Source organism: Megalops cyprinoides, chromosome 7 (assembly GCF_013368585.1).
Source record: "Megalops cyprinoides isolate fMegCyp1 chromosome 7, fMegCyp1.pri, whole genome shotgun sequence".
Classification (NCBI taxonomy): domain Eukaryota; kingdom Metazoa; phylum Chordata; class Actinopteri; order Elopiformes; family Megalopidae; genus Megalops; species Megalops cyprinoides.
This window is the reverse complement of record NC_050589.1, coordinates 32,285,498-32,304,767: the sequence shown is the minus strand read 5'-3', so window position 1 is coordinate 32,304,767 and position 19,270 is coordinate 32,285,498. Positions and strand designations below refer to the sequence as shown.

Below are 19,270 nucleotides of genomic sequence, written 5' to 3'. Positions count from 1 at the left end.
TTTTTAAATCCACTGTCACTGCGTATGGTCTTATGCACACCAATGAGACGGGGATCACGCATTGAAATGCAACGGAAATCGCGGAGAGGATCCCGCCAGGCGATGGAAAGCCGCTGTGTTTGTTCCTGAGCATTGGGGGCGCGTGTGTTGAAGTAAGTCAGGCCCTGAGGATTCGTGATCCCACCTTGGCCCGGCCGGCGTTGTTCTTGGCCTGGTTCTGTCAGTCTGGAGGCGGGGCAACCGGCCTGGGACAATAGACAATACTAAAGGGAGACAGGTGGGGCAGGGAGATTCCGTACTGACCAAAGCACTAACTGTCCTAGTGCTTTTTCTCTCCGCAAAGGACCATGTAAAGCATGCCTTGTTTCTGCAGTATATCATAGGCTTTACACAGGCCCCTGAAAGTACAGTGCAAATACGCTTGTAACATTAATTCTTCTATACAGCAAAAATCCTGCCAAGTAAACATACAACAGATTCAATAACAGAGTAATCATGTTAATTCAACGCCATGACTAATGGGCCAAGCGTTGTAGAGGCGGTGTCAGTTAAGACTTTTGTATACACAATGGTGGAATTTTTGCGATGTCCATCTCAGGTTTAGTTTTTAAGCAGGGCAGCTTCCAGCACCTGTCATTGATCAAACTATTTCCACGTGACAATTATGATGAACCGCCCAGGAAAGTAAACATGGAAAAACAAAAGTGCGCCTGGAAATGAGTATTAACGCTGATATAAACACACATATACACAGCACATTCTTCGCAGAGGGGCAAGCCTGAGTCACAATGCTCTTAGTTGTATGAAAAAAACCCCCTGGAGAAATTCTTGAAAGTCTGAAAAAATAAAATCCGGGCCTGCTTCTATCTGAACTGCACGCTAAAGCGAGGGCCCAGTCTAAATATTTCCATCCAGAGGGCCTCTGGAATGTTATCACACGTGGGGATTACATACACACACGCATACACGCGCGCACGCACGCACGCACATACACACACATATACACACACACACATACACTGTATACACATGCACATACACAAACATATAAGCTTGCTGCATGCAAACACACACAAGCACATGTGTGCACATGTCTACAGTTAGCCTCACAAGTACACACGCATTCACATGCACTCACATACACACTGCATATACACACAATCTGGCACACAATGCATGCACTCTCAGACTCAAACACAGTGTAAACAAGCACCAGTGACACTGCACAGGCAACAGAGAGAGTGGTTTAAGCCAGCAGACTACATGCCACGCCAGTGCTGTGAGTGACTGAGCAGGAAAGTACAGTAAGGTGGGTCAGGAAGAGGTGCAGGGATATTGACAATAGATATTGAGCAGAGCGCATGTGAAATTACGGCCGCGGCGTGTCCAGCTGCATCACTCGCCCGTCACCTCCCTGAGGATCATGGGTATGCGCGGACACGGGCCGGATGAGCGGCGATCGAGACCGGCGCAGCGGCGCCCGTCTTCTCCCGGCCCCTCACCTCGCGTGCCACGCCGCCGTTGTCACGGAAACGTGAAAGAATGCCTGACAGGACAATCACGGAGGGCCCTCGCGCCGAGGAGAAATTAAAAAAAAAAAAAAGAAAGAAAGAGAGCGAGAGAAAAGCCGAAAGGAAAGAAGAGAAGAGGACGAAAAAAGCTCCCCAAACAGAACCAGATGCAGGAGCGCCGAGCGCCCTTTGATCTCCCCCAGCAGAGTCTGATTGATGCCGCACGTTTCATTTCCTCGTCAGAGACGTGACATAATGTTTCACTAACACTCCAAATGTTCCCTTTTCTTCTCCTTCCATTTTTAAAATTCACCCCTCCCGTTTTTCTCCGGCACACAGATGGCCATCGCACAGAACAATCAAACGGCCGTAAAACTCCATGAAACTTCAACCAGAAAATATAATGATGGGACATACTGTGACAAAGGGGAATATCGCCCAAACATATGAGAAGACATTATTGCTAATCTGGCAGTGTCATGTAGTAATGGAGCTCATTTTAAACAACACAAAGCCAAAGCACAGACTGGACAACTTTGTCGGGTAGAGCAAGAAGAAGGGATGAACCCGCAAACTGTTTAAATGTTTCCAAGTGGTGCATTACATTAGAACAAAGTTTTGACCTAAGCGGTATTCATCAATGAGAGAATTTGAACATTGTGTGGATGCGTTGATTTTTCTGTTATGTTTTGTTACTACACACCTGTACTAATTTTTGGATGTGCCTGTGTTTTTGTTTTCTCAAAAACTATACTGCATGATATTTTATTATTATTTGCTTATCTGACGCCCTAATTCAAGGCAACTTACATAGAGTAGCTGTGGGCATTTTACATGTACATTTATACAGCTGGTTGTTCATTCAAATTCATGTTAAGTGCTTCATTCAAGAGAACAAAGGCTGTACCTCACTTGGGAATAAAACTTGCAACCTTCCAGTTACAAATCCTAAGTCATAACTTTCCTGAAGACACTGCGTTATGGCCAAGATCAATGTGAGTCCTGGAAAATATGTGCAACTTACCAAATCTGAATATGGGTGATTTGCTGAATCAACTAAAATTCAACTGATACACCTTTAAAAAATCATTTCCGCTATAAAACATTGTTGGAGCAATAATTCTGTTTTACTCTACAACGTGCCACTTTGATCTCTGATTTACCAACAGTTTATTCTGGAAAGAAAAATCCTATGTAACAGGAGTCAATTTATCTTGTTTGTGGCAGAAAAATCACTGTGACTCAGAGCAAAAACACTAAACTCACAGCTTGAAAGAGGAATAGGCTGGTTCTGGAGCAGAAGAAGGTTTTTCTCTTTTTATGACGTTTCTGTCGAAAAACCTCAGACCTTTTAGAGCGACTCTTGAAAACAACAACAGCGGCCCTTAACGAGTCTGGGAGCTTTTCTCTGAATGAAAACACATACCAAAGCACTTCTGTAATTAACAGTTTCCAACAAGTCCAGGGAAAACCACATGGTCTAAATATTTGTAACTCTATGTGGTAGCACAAAAGCAACAGTTAATAATGAACACTGTAGGGAGAAGGATGTAACTGATGGATCCATTCAAATGGCAGAACTGTTTGGGGAAAAATGCACCACATCACAACTCTGTACCAAACTTTGTGGGGCTGAAAACCAAGAAGGAACCTGCTGTGGCAGGCCTCAGTGTGGAACTCCCACCCAGCTTGATTCAACTAAACTCACCATGTATAAAAGGGTTAGGGAATGAGTCAGATTAAAACAGCGTTTTTTCCTGAAAATATAGTAGACATGAGTAGCGTCCGTACAATGCACCATTTTTTGTGGATGAAAATAGGCTTCAAATAGTGCATGAGACAAGGGGCCAAAATTCTCCCTGACGATCTCGGAGGTTGAAGAGGCTGTCAACTACTTTACAAAGACCCACAGCACCCACAAATTAGGACCCCCCACTCCCCACCACCACCTCTAAAATGACTTGGAGGGGTGGGGTTCTTCACTCCAGCTGAAAATAACCCCCCTGCTCTCTCAAATATTGTGCACCCTTCCTCCTCCCTGCCCCCCAACCCAGGAGTGCTAGGACACATACACATCTGGGATCCATTTCCCCTGGTGGAGTAGCACTTCCTGTGGGCAACCAGAGAGGGGGGGTTCTTAGAGAACACAGTGGGGGTAGGGACAAGGTGACATGACATGGAGGTCAGGGGGGAGGTAGGTAGATACTCAGTATCACATTCTCAAGCAGAGGGCGATTATTTCTTTGTGATAAGAAAAAAAGCAGAACATGTTCTTGCTTATAATAGTCGGCTTTTCCACTCTGAACAGTATGATTGATGTTACTGTAAGCATTCTACAGTGTTTTGTCACAGTGAAAAAAAATTAATTTGTACAATAAATTATTCATATGATTTCATAATTGCTTTACATTATTTGCTTAGCAGGATAGAAATGAATTAGCGTCTACAAAGCCTATGGAAAGCAAATGTTGCAGTGATAGCAATGATCTGAGTCATCTGTCAGGTCGCCACGGTGAAAGGAAATGGGTGGTTAAATGAATCCTCCAGTGGAAGGCTGGTTGTTCACTTATTGGCAAAATGAATAAAACTCAATGATAAACCTCTCAGCTATGCTGCAGGAACAGAACCATCCTGAAAAAAAAAATATCTGAGCGCAGTTGCACAAGAGAAACTGCGCAACCCCGCAAGGTCTACCACTGAATCTCACAAAGTTTTGAAATCATTGTTCTTCTGACATCCTGAAGCCAAACCATGCCCCTAATACTGCAATTCCAAATAAAATTGCGGAGTCATTTACTAGGCTATTCAGCGGACCAACAGACTCTGGATGGTTTGAGATAGAATGCATCTTCAGTATTGGACCGGTTTTGGGCATCTATCAAGCATTCTTCTACCTCACCGCAAAATCACAGCCCTGACCCAGGTCAGCGTGGTTATGTTTACAGTCAGCAGGTATGGCAGTTGTTTTCCCATACATGTATGATATTATTTGGGAAACTCTAAGCGGCACTTTTCTATTTTATTGGTGCCACTGTTGGTAGTGTTTTTTGTACATATTATCTCTATTATGAATTGATATGTGTGCGGCTATCTATCATCTGCCTATCTATCTGTCACTATCAGTACCTATCAGTGAACATGTTCTCTGTCATTTATAACCCAGAGAAGCAGGACTAGAGCCACCGCAACATGCACAGATCCGAAAACAGGCGCGGTGCCTGACTGACCACACCCTGTCAGCGGAGGAGTTTGAGACAAGCAAGCCGTAATAAATGAGACGTTCCTGACGCGGCGGCGCTGTGAAGCCTCCTGTCTGTTTGTTCCTCGGGCACAGATGGCCAGAAACACAGAGGGAAAGGACTGGAGGGAAAAGCCTTGCAATGCTGTCTGAAGGTAGGGGAGAAAAAACATCAACCTTCATGTCTATTCTTAGTGATGCGTGCTAACCTGTGTTATTTCAGTCTGCAGAGTTATGTCCCAATATTAGGCCCTAATTCATCATAATATTTGGTGTGTGAGCTTCCCCCGAAAGTCCCTGCTTTCATGTGTAATTTGGCTGATATTGTGGGAGAGCTCCTATTACAGCGTTTAAGCCCTGGGCCCGTGCTGCAGACCCAGCCCAAGGTTCACAGCCAAGCAGGAGCCCAGCCTAACTCCCCCTCTATCAAATACAGTACATCATGCCTATATGTGTGTGTGTATATATATATATATATATAGATATACACACACACACACACACACACACACACTTAGAGAGTCAGATTTACTATACTGTGGTATCTATGTATGAACATGATATACTCCACCCCATGATGCCCAATGTTGCCACGTCAAACCCCAAGTTTTCAACTGAGTGTCTGTTTCTCTGACTGAAAACGTAACAGAACAAATATGCACATACACACACATCAATGCGCACACGCACACACACACACAAACACTCACAAGCACACACACACACGCACACACACACGCACACACACAATTGATCGCCGGCTCTGGAAGTTAATGAGTCCCACTTGAGGTGGAATCAGATGCACAGCCAGACTGAAGTGCTTGTCTTTTAGATAAAGGGAAATGGGAAAGAGCAGCTCACAGAGACACGCAGAACAAAGCTTTCCCACCCCCCCCCCACCCCCCCTCAGCGTGTGACGGGCAACAGAGAGCCTTCCATCGCAGTGTCCACTCCCAGTGTCCGTTTACACCCCGCTATCTTCAAAAGCAGCGCAATCATATTCTATTTTTCCTTTCAAAAGGAAAGTGCGTAATTATAATTCATCTAATGCGGCTAATTGCAGTCGTATGGTTGAGCAAGTACTGGGTGGCCAGATTGGGTGAAGCCCAGGATCCCAGCTGTGATGGAATTCATCTCATGATAAAACAAAAAAAAAATAATAAAATCAGAGCCTTGTGAGGCAAGCAGAAGAATTGCAGCCATGTCGCTCTCCTGTCCTGTTGCTTCAGCCATAATAGCGAAGGGTTAAACTTCAGACTAAATGGGGCCTTCTCACACGCATATCCATGTAACGTATTGTAGCATACGGTATACAGTATAACCATGTAATGTAATGAACATACAGTATACTGCATACCCATGTCACTTCGGTGAGCTCTGCAGGAAGCTGCAAATGTCACCCACTTGGTTCTCTGTTTGAAGCCACTTCAAAATAGGTTCTGTTGTATGCCCCTTTTGTGTTCAAAAATAGCAAGGCGCCCACATCTTATTAAAAGGCCTTATTAAAGCGTTTCAGGTGGGATTTTTGTGACCACAGCACTACGGAAAAAGTGCGCTCAACAGAAAATAATGGGGTCTGAAGTCATCTGCAGGCAGCCCTGCACCTGAAGGGTTAATCAGCTTTGCCCCTCTTGATGTTATGAAAGAGAAAAAAGAAAATGTGGAACAGTGGAGGGGAAAGAGGGGAAAAACAGAAAGAGGAGAAGAAAGGAAAGGTCCGGAGACATGTGTTTCGGTTTGTAAATAAAACAGTAAATTGCAATGGATATTGCTTAAATATCTGCGGGCTTTGTTCTGCGTTTTCGGAAGTTCCTTCCACGGAAATCGTTTTGAAGCTGCCTTTTCAAAAGCGCTTTTAATGTCAGAGCGAGCATCTGTTTCTCTACTGATTCAAGATGGGGATTTTTGAATTGACTTTTTTTAAGCAAATTTTTATAAACCAAAATATCTGCAGGGCTGAATGAATCTTTCCAATACTTCCCCTCTCCCACACACACACACATGCACACACACACATATGCAAACACAAATACATATAAATATGTATGCTGATATACTCACATACATACAGTATGTGTCAAACAAAAGTGAGTGGGGTTCACAATGCATCGAGCTCACTTCATGGCCAAGAATATTATATGGTTATGAAAATTAAATGTTAATTTGACATTTTGAAGATCCCTCCCTTTGTAATGCATATTTTTTACTTTTTTACTAAATGAAAAACATTACGACATATATCCTGCAACATTGTCAGGCTGACATACAGATCAATGAGGGAGAAAAGCTTAGCAGTCAATGCATTTAATTATTCCAGACTTTGAAAATCTGTTCCATGTTTTACATCGAGCCCAGCATACAGGAGAGGAAGGTGACACAGCACTGAGACATCAATTACCCGTAAAACATTGGCCATCAAGTCATCCCATGATTGTCCCAAAATAACATAACCTTTGCACTGTGCCTGTGAACAACCAAAAGTAAACACAGGTCTCTGCTAGCACAGAGCAAAAAATACTTACAAACACATTTAGGCAAACCTATTTGTCCTAAAACATACACTAAATATCTTTAAAATAAAAATTTTAATTAAAACAAAAATAAAAAAATTACATGGTTGTGACTGAAATGCTATGTTTTACTGCAGTTTGAAAGTAGATAACTTGCTATTCTGTTTTATGCTGTTCTGTTTTGCATGTCACATGGATGGCTTTAGAGTTTGCAAGGGCCTTTTAATGTTTAGGTCTTCGCCTTATGATGACATCACCGACAACAACAAAAACAACCCCCTTCTCCCCCCATTAAGGATTACCTAAACTCCAGTGGGCGGAAGGTCCAGAGTGTTCAGCCCGTGAGTGGGCGTCTGAGGGCCGTGTCATTAGCCTTAACGAGGGGCCTGTCCCAATCGTTAGTGCGGTGTGGGTGACGGGCTCCTCTGGCGCTCCATTAAAGGCCGCGCTGCATCCCTCCCCCACCCCACCCCCCCACCCCCCTCGTCGGGGTCTTTATTAAAAACATCCTGGCCCCAGCGGGGAGGTCTGAGCGGGCATTTCTGCAGAGCTCGCAGGGCACTGCTTTCCCGGAGATTTCGTCCTGCGTGTGCACAGCGCCCCGAAAAATAAAACTTGCACTGATGTTTGCCTCTTTGTTTGAGAAGCTCAGGGGACTGACAGCGAGTTTGGAACTGGCCTGGTAACCACAAGAAGCAGTGTGGTGTAGGAGCAGGACTTATAGCCCAAAGGTTGCTGGTTCGATACGCCAGTAGGCCACCCTTTTAACCCTGGGCAAGTTACTTAACTCTGAGTAAATGGTTTCAGTAAATATCAAGCTATATCGATTGCATAGCAACTGTAAGTTATGCAGGCTCCTCTGGATAAGATCGTCTGCAATTCAAAATGTAATGTAACCACAGGTTACATGTTTTAATCCAAGGTGGGTCACTGCTGGTGTAGACCTGAGTGAGGTATTCATTTCAGAAATACACCCTGCTTCACATGTAGGCAATGAGTCACATTTAAGGTAGGGTACTCTGAATATATTGTAGAAAATGGATAGTGAGCTTTATTGTGTTGTAAGTAAATATGCTCCTTGTGACAGTAACTGAACTGCTATTATTTAAAGACTTTCCAATAATTACTCCATGTGTCAGTGTTGTCAGTAACGCTCTTGGTAATGGCCTGTGGGGAAGTGAAGGCTCCACTTCTGTTTGTTCTTTCTCGCCTTCATTGTAACTGCCAGAATGAGATCTCCAGCGCTTCCTTCTGATATTAACCACAACAGAGAGTACAAAGTAAAATTTTAATTAAACATCCTTTCAAAACTCCCCTTTCTTAATAATGCAGTTTCTGACATCCAGCGCATTCAACCTAATTTGTATTTCCATGCAAAGAAATAGATAGGGTTGAGTGTTTTCTCAGGTAGTTAAATCCCTACATTCCAAAATTCCAAAAGAACAAAGAACAATTGTAAATAGGTGCTGGGAATCATATTCGTTCTGTGATAAATTGGTTCAACTTTTGTTTCTTGAATACCAATAGCAGTACCTTAATCATTCTCCGAAAATTTTGTTATTGTTCTGATTCTCTCCAAAATCAGCTGCACAGATCAGTGGCTGGGTGAAATTCTTCAGGTGCCTTAATTTGTATTAAAAACCAACAATTTCCGTCAGTATTTACTTGTCTGCCCAACCAAAATTGTGGGAAATACCGTAGGATTAATTTTCAGTAATTCAGCAAGCTACTTGCTTCGGGAGGTGTCCGGACACATGACGTCAATGGGGTACGCTAGTCTGGGAAAGCATTTTGCCAACAGAATATTGAAAAGGGTAATTACTGCAGATACACACATTTCATAATTGAGACAAAGGGTCGTAGAACAGAGACGTACTGTATTCACACATTTTTTATTTTATTTTATTGAACTGTAAAAGAGTTGTCGCTTCCATGTCTGGGCCGTTACATTAATGCTCTCTGGCCGCCACCATTTTCCCCCGCTTCCAGAGGGAAAACGACCGAGGACACATCTAATAATTGCCCAACTTCAAAGAGCAGGTTATTACCCTGCGCTTACAGTTGCCTGCGGTGCCAGCGCGGTTTTTTAATGTGTACTGGGAAACGGCAAACCCCTTTTGATTACAAATCCCCCAGTAAAGCCGACTCCGCGTTTCCCAACCCCAGTGCCCTTTCACTGCATTATAATGACATGTTCCACCACCAAAACACCACCCCAGTTACCCCACGCATGTTCAAGTTGTTCCCATTGCCATTTCACACGCGCAGTTGTGGTGCAGGTCGTGCTGAATGATTTTGTGGTTTCTGTTGTTACCGTTTCAGCGTTCTCTTTCTGTTTTCCATTGCCCGTTGCATACATTGTGACTGAAATAGAAGTAAAGACATTATGTATGTAAATTATATCAGAAGTTGACCCCGACAGTTTGTCGGGTTTTTTTTTCTGATTTTACCTACACATTACAACACCTCATTTGGGAATAAGAAAGAAATGCATGACCCTGGACCGGCAGTGTGCGGCTCTACAGGTAACGCCATCTGGAAGATACACTGTTCACACGGCTGAACTGACTGGAGCGCTTTACACAGTCTGGGATCCTGATAGTAGTATCAACATTTTGGTTGACCCCGACAAAATTTCTGAACATCTTGGCCCGTCTTTGTAGACAGTCGTTTTTACTGCCTGTATTGCACAATACAGACTGATTAATAGTGTGTAGTAAAAGTTTCTCAAAATTTTCAGCCGTGAGTCAGACTTGTGTTCGAGCGTGTTTATGATAATATCAGTATTCAGAAGCGTCAATGTGAAAGTCTAAAAACTCTTACTCTCGACAAAAGTCCAGTTATATACGGAAATAAATCCGTTATAGTCAAAGGGTTTTTTTGCACTTTCTAAGACACTTTGTTCGATACCTCCAACTGAAGTAAGTCAAAGTTTACAACTACCCACATAACAAATGCAACTATGTGGCACAAAAGTGCAGCAAACCCAAGCTATTTTCTGTATTTCTATCAGGTGATTTGAGGGAAACGTCCACTACATCCATGGACCACATGATTTTTGTGAGTTTTGCCCATATTTTGTCCACTAGAGGGCACTCACTTCACATGCTTTTTATAAACAACTTCAATTTCAAAAACACTATTATTAATAGGTAAAAGCATCACAAGGGGAAAGCCCTCTCGAATAATTAAAACGACGGTTTTTTATTTTCAAAATTGTTCTTTTGGTTGTTTGTGTCTGTAAAAGTGAGATCATTAAAATAGGTAGTAGACTGCAAAGGCTGCTGTCCATTTTGTCAATCAAACCAACTGGAATTCCTCAGAACAAATCTACGACCAACCGTAGTATGTATATTTCTGATTGTTGTGCAAACACTATTTATCCTAAATAGTGTCTTCAGAATTTTAAAAATACCAGTAGAACAGGCATGACAAGGGCCATGTGTCTGTGACAACTACTGTGGATAATCTTATGTAGCCATTTTACCATCTGGTGGTAAATAAAAGCACTGTTGTTGTTTAGGGGGACTCGTCTGTCAGTGAGATACTATTTTTGTTGGCGTTTAACTGTGGGGAAAAAACCCAGCACAAACTCTATGAAAATTAATGGCTGGTACAAAAGTAAAGAAAATGGAAGACCATTTAATAGAAGAATATTTTAATACTTTCCCTCTCTGTCGTATACCGTTACACACACAAGGTTTACACATATTCCATTGATGGAATTATTTGTTTTATTACAATATGACATGTTACAGATGTGCAATGAGATAGCCCAGTTGGAGAGGGAAAAACTGTTAAAATCGTACAGATCAAACAACAAAAGTTGTGGAAACATTTTTTTTCTGAAAAGCTGTTATGTCATATACAATCAAATAAAATGCAAAACTAACATGATATAATAATGGCATTACTCACAAGCATGCACTATTTAAAAAAAAATCTTTGGAGATGGATACTGAGACATAGTAAGATGACAAATGACCAGTAATATATGCCAGTAAAATGTCTTTTGTTAGTTCTTGGTCTGAGAAGTACAATCGATGGACCCAACAATCCAGAAGATCCTCCAAACTGTGACATAATGCCTTTTTTATTTACGGTGTTTAAACTAACAATAGCGATAATTCAGCGAATTCCCCCTTTGGTAGTAGCCCCTAATTGTGGAGTAGTGCTTTGGGCTCTACACAACAGCAGGGCTGCAGGCTTCTCCCAGCCCCTCGGACAGTATTGCACTCTTATGGTCGATGAAACGCCAGCTACCCCACAGCTAACACAGTGTAGCGGCGCGACACATTCGGAGACATTCTGAAACGTTCTGGAACATTCTGGAACATTCGCAAAAGGCTCACCAGCCAAACCCAGAGATGCGGCACACAGAGCACTCACTCTAAGCAAGACCACACTGTCCCACAAGAAGACTCAGACAAATTTTAAAAAGGATAAAATCATACATTGAGGATGACCATGATGGCTCCAGTGCCAGTTTCTGGCGTTTGTGAAGCTTGATGTGGCTCTAACTGGAACTCAAGGGAAGTGTCATTGTCCTGGCCCACTGTTCACAAAAACCCCACCTCAAAGCTTTCACACAAACCTCCATTTCGGTAGCACCTCACTTAAAAATAAATGCCTACCATAAACCACCCCAAATTCTTCATTCAGAATACGAAGCCAAACTAGTTTGCCCCTCCCCCCAAGTGTTAATAATTGATTCACATTAATAAAGTGCATTCATATGTTCATAAAACAATTTTAGGTGATCTGGGATATGTTACTGTATGTAAATGACAGCTCAGATTCAAACAGCATTAAAAGTTCCTGCACACTCAAACACACAGAATTACAAGACATGAAAGGCAAAATTAATTCCGCTGACTCCTCCTTGTGGTAAAAAAGTGAAATTGCATCAGGAAGACCACACGCCAACTACTACACAAGGCAAGATACTATGTGTCTGGATGACGGGTAGCCAGGATGGAAAGAGCACTCCCAATTCACAGCAGTTTGAGGCGTTCCAGGTCTTAGTATATGCAGGTTGGCATACAGCATGCGAGCCGCTCAGTACACTAACCTGCTTCTAAAACGTGGAATGGCCCAAACTCCTATGCATTGAGAATACCATCATCATCCCTGCAGCTGTGTCACAAGGATATTAAGCTGACACATACGCAAATGAGTTTTCTTATCAAGTAAAAAAAAAACACTCATAATAAAAAATGCCATGGGTACAGGGTATAAAAAGATCCCAATGAACAGGTATCATGTAAAGTCAATAATAGCCACAATCTAATCTTCAAAGATATAAATTGCTAAACAACCCCAGTGTCTGTGTCCTGAGCCACCCGTGTAAGCCCTTCTACAAATAGGCTTTTGAAATCCCGATTAAAATTAATCCATCCCTTGTATTCCTTCTGAACCTACTGTGTCTACTATACAGTTAGCCATCAGAAAGAGGGTTTTGGGGCTACAACCACTGCAAAACATAGGGCAGTGTAGGCCAGTAGGAAAAGATCCTTTCTGCCTTTTAACTGTGATGGAAAGTACTGTGAGAGAATTAATTACACAGGGATGAAAAACAAGGTAGATCACAGTAAAAAGAAAAACTCAAACTACGTAGGATATGAAACATATAACATAGAGTTAATTTCCTTTGTGTTTGTGTTTTATTGTTGTGTGTATATATATGTAAGTGTGCATACGCAATGAAGACATCCATACATACATACATACATACACACAGACATACATACGTACAAACATACAAGCATACATTCTCACATACATACATGCACACATATAAGCATACATACCTACATACATGCATACATACACACAGATTTGAAAAATCTTTTTACATAGACAGAGCAGGCAGGAAGAGCAGGGCTGTGTCTCACTCCAGACCCCGGCGTTGGACAGAATGAGGGTGGGGTCAGGGTGGAGCTGGGGAGGAGGACGGGAGACCACGCCCCCTCCCCCTCGCCCCATCCTACCGTCATCCCTTCACCGTCCCCTCCTAGCCCCCCCTCTCGGTCCACGCCTCCCGCCCGTGGTTGCTCGGAAACCGCCCCGGACCACGGGGGCGCGCTCAGAAGTCGCTGAGGATGCTGATGTCGGCGAACTCCTGGCGGTAGCGGTGGGAGTAGAGGCCCAGCAGGAAGGCCCACTTCAGGCTCAGGAAGCTCCAAACGCCAGACAGGTAGTAGCTCCTGGGGTCAGTGAGGCCTGTGACACAAAGGACAATGCACCAAACCCAAACGTTTCACCCCCTTCCTATGAAGCCTGAGAGTACTGACACTCACGCTGCGCTGAAAGGATGTTTATTTACGATTATTTATTTCATTTTTTGTTACTTTGCACTTACTTAGGTGCAGCTTGTTTCCACCAGAAGGCCCTGATTGGAGACAAGGCTGGATAGGTTCAGTGTTTACTTTCATTTCTATTCATAGATAGTTCCAATGACTTACACACCAAGCTACTTTGTCTTTGCGGGTTCCATAAACACACCACACGCGGCGTAACCATTTCAACAAAACTGAAGACTTGGTAGCGAAGGTTACCTGGAATTACCTCACCTGGAAATGGTCTTTTTAAGCATGGCCACCATTGCCATTAACAACAGCTAAATGTGGCTGATGGACACCATTTTGACCGGACTGCTCTGGTTCATATGTTCTCATATAGTCAAAAGCACTTCCCGCAGTGCTAGCCACACCCCCGTTCCACTACAGTGCTTGCATCTTGCCAGGTGGAGACAAAGCCAAATGACTATGTACCTCACAATGTCCATTTGTATATTTCATACTGTCACTTAGTAGACACCCTTATCCAGAGTGACTTGCAAATCAACAAAAGTTCATCCAATAAAGACTTTCGAGACCATTAAAGACTTTCATCACCTGGAGTACCAGAGCAGTAGCACAGGACATCACTCTGAATTCTGGCATAGTCCCAGACTGAGATGACTGCCTGGATTTACTCTGCAGTCCAAGGCTGTGGTTTTCCCTATAAAACTAGATGCCATGCTGTATTACTGCTGTAGGTGTTTACCGTGATCACTGATGGTGGTGTTCTCCCTAGCTGATGCAGTAAGGAATAGGGTTCGTAACATTAAATTACATTACTGTCAATTTAGCAGACACTCTAATCCAGACTGATTTACATATGTTACACTTTTTTACATGTTATCCATTTAAACAGCTGGTCATTTACTGAGGCAATTCCGAATTAAGTACTTTCTGCAAGGGTACAGCAGCAGTACCCCTGAGAGGAATCGAACCAGCAACCTTTTGGTTACGAGCCCTGCTCCTTGGCACTATGCTACACTGCCGCCTATAACCCAAAAGCTTCCCGGTTTGATTTCCTGGTGGGTCACTGCCATTGTACCCTTTGGCAAGGTGCTTAACCTAAATAACCTCAGTAAACATCCTGCTGTATGAATGGGTAATGTAGAAAACGTAAGATGCATGAGTCGATCTGCATAACAGCGCCTGCAATGTAATCTAAGTTCTTAACGCACACACGCAAACATAAGCAATGCATTTAGTCAGCCTGTAGAGTCCGTCCACAGCTTGCATGTAAGTAGGTCAGCAGCTGCAATAGTAACTAACAGCACCAGTAACGGGCTGGAATGAGGGTCAGCACCAGAGGGATAACTGAAAACCACTTTAAACATGACTACGCAGGCCAGCCTGGTTTCAGACCTACAGTGGAAAAATGGGCATTGTAAGTCAAGAGGACTTGATAAAGAGAAGGTTACGATATATGAGTGGGGTTATGGTTGAGAAAAGCCGTCGACCTGATGGAGGTGTTATTGGTATAAGGAAATATAAGAATGACGGGATCTGAGGGGGCGGGGAGGGACCTACTCTGCTTGTTCGTAATGGCGAGGGAGAGGAAGGTGGCGAAGGCCACCACGGCCAGCAGGGAGAAGACGACGCTGATGAAGAGGAAGAACTTCAGGCCCTTCAGCCAGGTGCGCCAGTAGTCCTGCAGGTACATGACATGGGTGATGAGAGCCCAGAGCGCCAGCACACCTGTGAACACGAACACACAAACAGCATGTCATTAATAATCAGCGTGTCATTAATAAGGTCATTAACAATTCCGAATACTTTTCAAGGATTTGGTGCTCAACATGTCTTGATAGCCAACAGGTGATATGGGTTGGTTTTAAAAGAAAGTCACACTCCACTATAAAAAGCAATATCGGCACATGGCCTTTTTTCTTTTCTTGCTATCGCAAAGTCTGATGTGACTTCTGTCTTGTCACTCAGCCACTTCTGCCCTGTGGGAATCAGCACACGGATGCACTCGTCTCTGTTTAATGCTTTCCCCTTTCCTTGCGTTGTTACACAACTGCGGAAATTGAACCGCCAAACTGAAATGATTATTGCTAATGCTATTATCCATTGCTGCTTGAGTGTAATAGTGTTGCTCTGAGAATGGGCCCAGCCTTCTTTCTTCAAACCACAGCACTTAAGTTTTCCTCCTCGCGGTTTCCCACAGCATTTTTGTATTCCCTCTCCAGGGCAAGAGTCAATGCAATAACACAGTAAAATGTATATAGCTGTCCCTGCTTTCAGCCCAATAAAAAGTATTAATGTTTCTCCTACTATGACACTAGCAAGTGTAAGGCAGTGGAATCATGCTTTGTATGGAAAAAATTATGAATAGCCTGTACACTACTCATCTGAGTATTGATAAAGAATCCTTGTTCAACAACACATCTGAATAACAGGGCTGGCCACTATGAACACAGATTTGATGCACTTTCAAATTTCGGTTAATTTACAGCTCGGTGTCCAACTGAACACGTTCCCTGGGTTTTCTTTTGCCACGGGACGACCCCAGTTGCCTTTTCAGGAGCAGCGGGAGACGACAATGTGACTCAGCACACAGAACATGCGTATGTGTGCGGGGACAGCGGGACTAGCGGGGAGCTCCCAGACGGAGCACAATCCTTTCTCAGCTTAATCCATGGCACCGCCGCTCCTCACTTCCTCTATGCACTGCGGCGGCCTCCATTTCCCCCGCCTCACAGGAAGTGGGCTCCAGTTTATTTTCTCCATTTTGCATTTGTTTGTTGAGAGGCTGTAAAGACCTGTGGCAGTTTCTGTGGAGACTGAGAGGCTCTCAGAGAAACGTGATTCTTATTATTATTCTCCCTCCGTGGGCTGCAGACAGAGCCGTGTTCAGCCTTGAAACACGTGGCTTTTCTTTCCTCTGCGTGCAATTGTCTAATCGCATTCATCAGCTTTGAAAAGTCAGGTGCTAGAACTCCATCCCCCCATCAAGACATCATACTGTGGGCAAAAGTGTAGGCCTACCAGAGAAGGAGAGTGTTTTTTTTTTTTAAAGTCAGGGATCTGGGCTGGATTTTTTTTTTCAATAGCAAGAGTTCTTAAGTCATCTTCTAGTCATCATTGGTTCTAGTCATCTTACACTGATTACCCCTGAATGGAAGAACATCACATTTCAAAAGACATCCAATCAAGAACAAAATGGGAGAGGCCCATTCAAGCATGGAGAGTTGCTTACAACAGCATTTCTTTCAAAATTGCTGTGAAACCATCTGACCAAAGTCTTCACCGTTAAGAGGTCAAACGGTACAGCATTGCGTAAAAGATGATCAGTTGGAGTCTTTCCGTGTGAAACGTGTGAAATCTCCCACTGAATTATCCATTGTGATTCTGATATAAATTACCACTGGTAATTGCTACAGATTTTCTACAGTGAGCCTTGTGTCCCTGAATTACATGGTCTTCACTTACTCCACCAGTTTGGAGAATGTTGGTTACTCCTGTAGTGCAGAAAAATATTTTCTACATTCTGTGTTTTATGTGAGGGTATTACTGTCAAAATAAAAGGAAGCACTGCGGATAACAACATTGAAAAACACTGCTCTTTGATTACTCGCTTAACCTCAGTAAACAGACACACTGAACATTCCAACTATCAAACTAAACGTAATATAAAAAATGATCTATTTAAAGTTGGCTATAGCCTTCTAAGAATAAGCAAAAGGTCATGGAATTTGAATTATTCCAGACAGTACAAAGTTTAAGCGTTCAAAATGACCAGGTAATAATGAAGCTGTAAAATGACATTAAGTGACACTATACGATAGTTTGCCGACGTAAAATATCCTGCTAGCTAGCTAGCAATCAAGCTAACGTACCATTACGTTACAAACAAAATAGAACAGAAAGTACACACTACAGCTATACGTATTGTCTTTCATGTAATGAAAACACTCGCTAGCTAGCTAGCTAACAATTAATCACAGAGAACAATTCTTATTAAAATAAACATTCGGATCGTTTAAACTAAGACAGGGTCACAACACAACGCCAGACAGGGAATGTTTTTCTACAATAATAATCAAGATGAATAACGTATAGCTACCTGACAAACCGCCCATAGCCGCCGTCCATGGTTGTTTATATGCAATGTTCCACACAAGAAAAGCCGAAAACCCTACTATCATGCCAAAAGTGGCATAGCCTATACTGATATACGTCTTATTGACACCCATTAGGGTTATCTGGATAGTTATATGCAATAAATAATTCAAACAAACAAACAAAAAAAGCTTTACAAGTTACGTTGGACAGCTAGCTAATATCTAACAAAGATGAACCGACAGCCGCTCATATACTGAAAGTGGTTATGAAATACCAGCAGCGACGTCTCCAAAAATACAAGTTGTTATCAACGTCAGCCCGGATGTTTTATGCAATAAACATACTGATATGAACCCCTTGCTAGTAAAATCGCAAACCACCCGACCATTCGGTCACTACAATGTTATTAGTGTGCTACAATATACCGTTTTAATCCGTCGAAGCTAAGGAACAAAGATTGTTCCTTGCCCAAGACCATATACTCCGGCCTCATTTCCACGCTCAACTGTATTCGAAGCTGCACGCAGACAAAACGTGCAACCGCTTCGCAGCCAACAGCCAAAACCCATATTTGCGGATATGTACGGTAAAGTGGGCATGAGTTTATCAATTTTTATTGAAACTGGACTTTGTTATTTTGTGTTGTTTGCATACCACTATAGTGTGAATGATAAATTAATAATGATTGGAATGCTTTGAACTGCCGCAAATCAAGACACAGCTACGAACTGCCGTTTTATATGTTTTTGTATGTTTTCCATCTCTGAAAGATTTTAAGAGATTTGAAACGAAGCCCTGTATAAACCCACCCAAGAAAACTCTTACAGTATAATATCTTGCATTATTAACACATCTTTGTTTTACCTCTGAAGTCAAGATTCTAGCCTACCCGAGCAGAGGAATGAGAATCCCGCCTGAACAGCGCCATCTATGATCTTGGAAGAAATACTACACTGTTTTAATTAACACTGAAGATTTCACTTTCACGTCAATCTCAACCTACCTAGAATGTTAAATACACGGTAGCAGCACCTTGTCGTCCTGAGAGAGCGCATTTCAAACAGATTTATTATCAGTCACAGTGGCCTAGGATCAATTTTTTACCACAAATTTTAGACAGGTGAAGTCAGGTGATAGTGCAGGTCACTGTGCTCTTATTCGGAGTGGATTTTTGAGGAAATATTTGACACCAATAAATTATACGATATAAATTTGATTTATGAGTGAAATATCCTGCCAAGATGTAATTTTCAGTTTAGACTGAACGTCTAAAAACTGTATATGTAAATGTGTTTTTGTTACAATGTTCTCACACCAGTAATAGACAGTTCACTTCAGAATGCCATGTGGTTTGTGTGGTAGACAGTACAAGCTCAAAGTTTTCCATCAGATAAGACAGATAGTTCAGACTGTTGCAGGCTTTTTTTGTTCTTTTACACAAGTAAAAACCACATCCTTGCTTTGCATTAGCAACATCACAGTATTGCCTTCAGCTGTGACTGCCAATGTATTTTAGATTGTCTCTGTCTGTCTTACTTGTAGGATTTTTAGTGGACAACATGTGATGACTTCCTCTCATCATGGATGCACTGAGCTGTCCAATTAGCC

At 42.6% G+C, this 19,270-nt stretch overlaps 1 protein-coding gene across 1 annotated transcript; it reads right to left on the bottom strand.

The window, feature by feature from the left end:
* Nucleotides 1–13,115: 13,115 nt before the first annotated feature.
* slc48a1a (solute carrier family 48 member 1a) lies at nt 13,116–18,126 on the bottom strand. Its single transcript, XM_036533933.1, has 3 exons — nt 17,664–18,126; nt 15,125–15,292; nt 13,116–13,481 (listed from the first exon to the last, which is right to left on the bottom strand). Exons 1-3 carry the CDS (start codon nt 17,791–17,793, stop codon nt 13,345–13,347), a joined length of 435 nt encoding a protein of 144 aa, XP_036389826.1. The 5' UTR covers nt 17,794–18,126; the 3' UTR covers nt 13,116–13,344.
* Between the last annotated feature and the right edge of the window lie 1,144 nt (nt 18,127–19,270).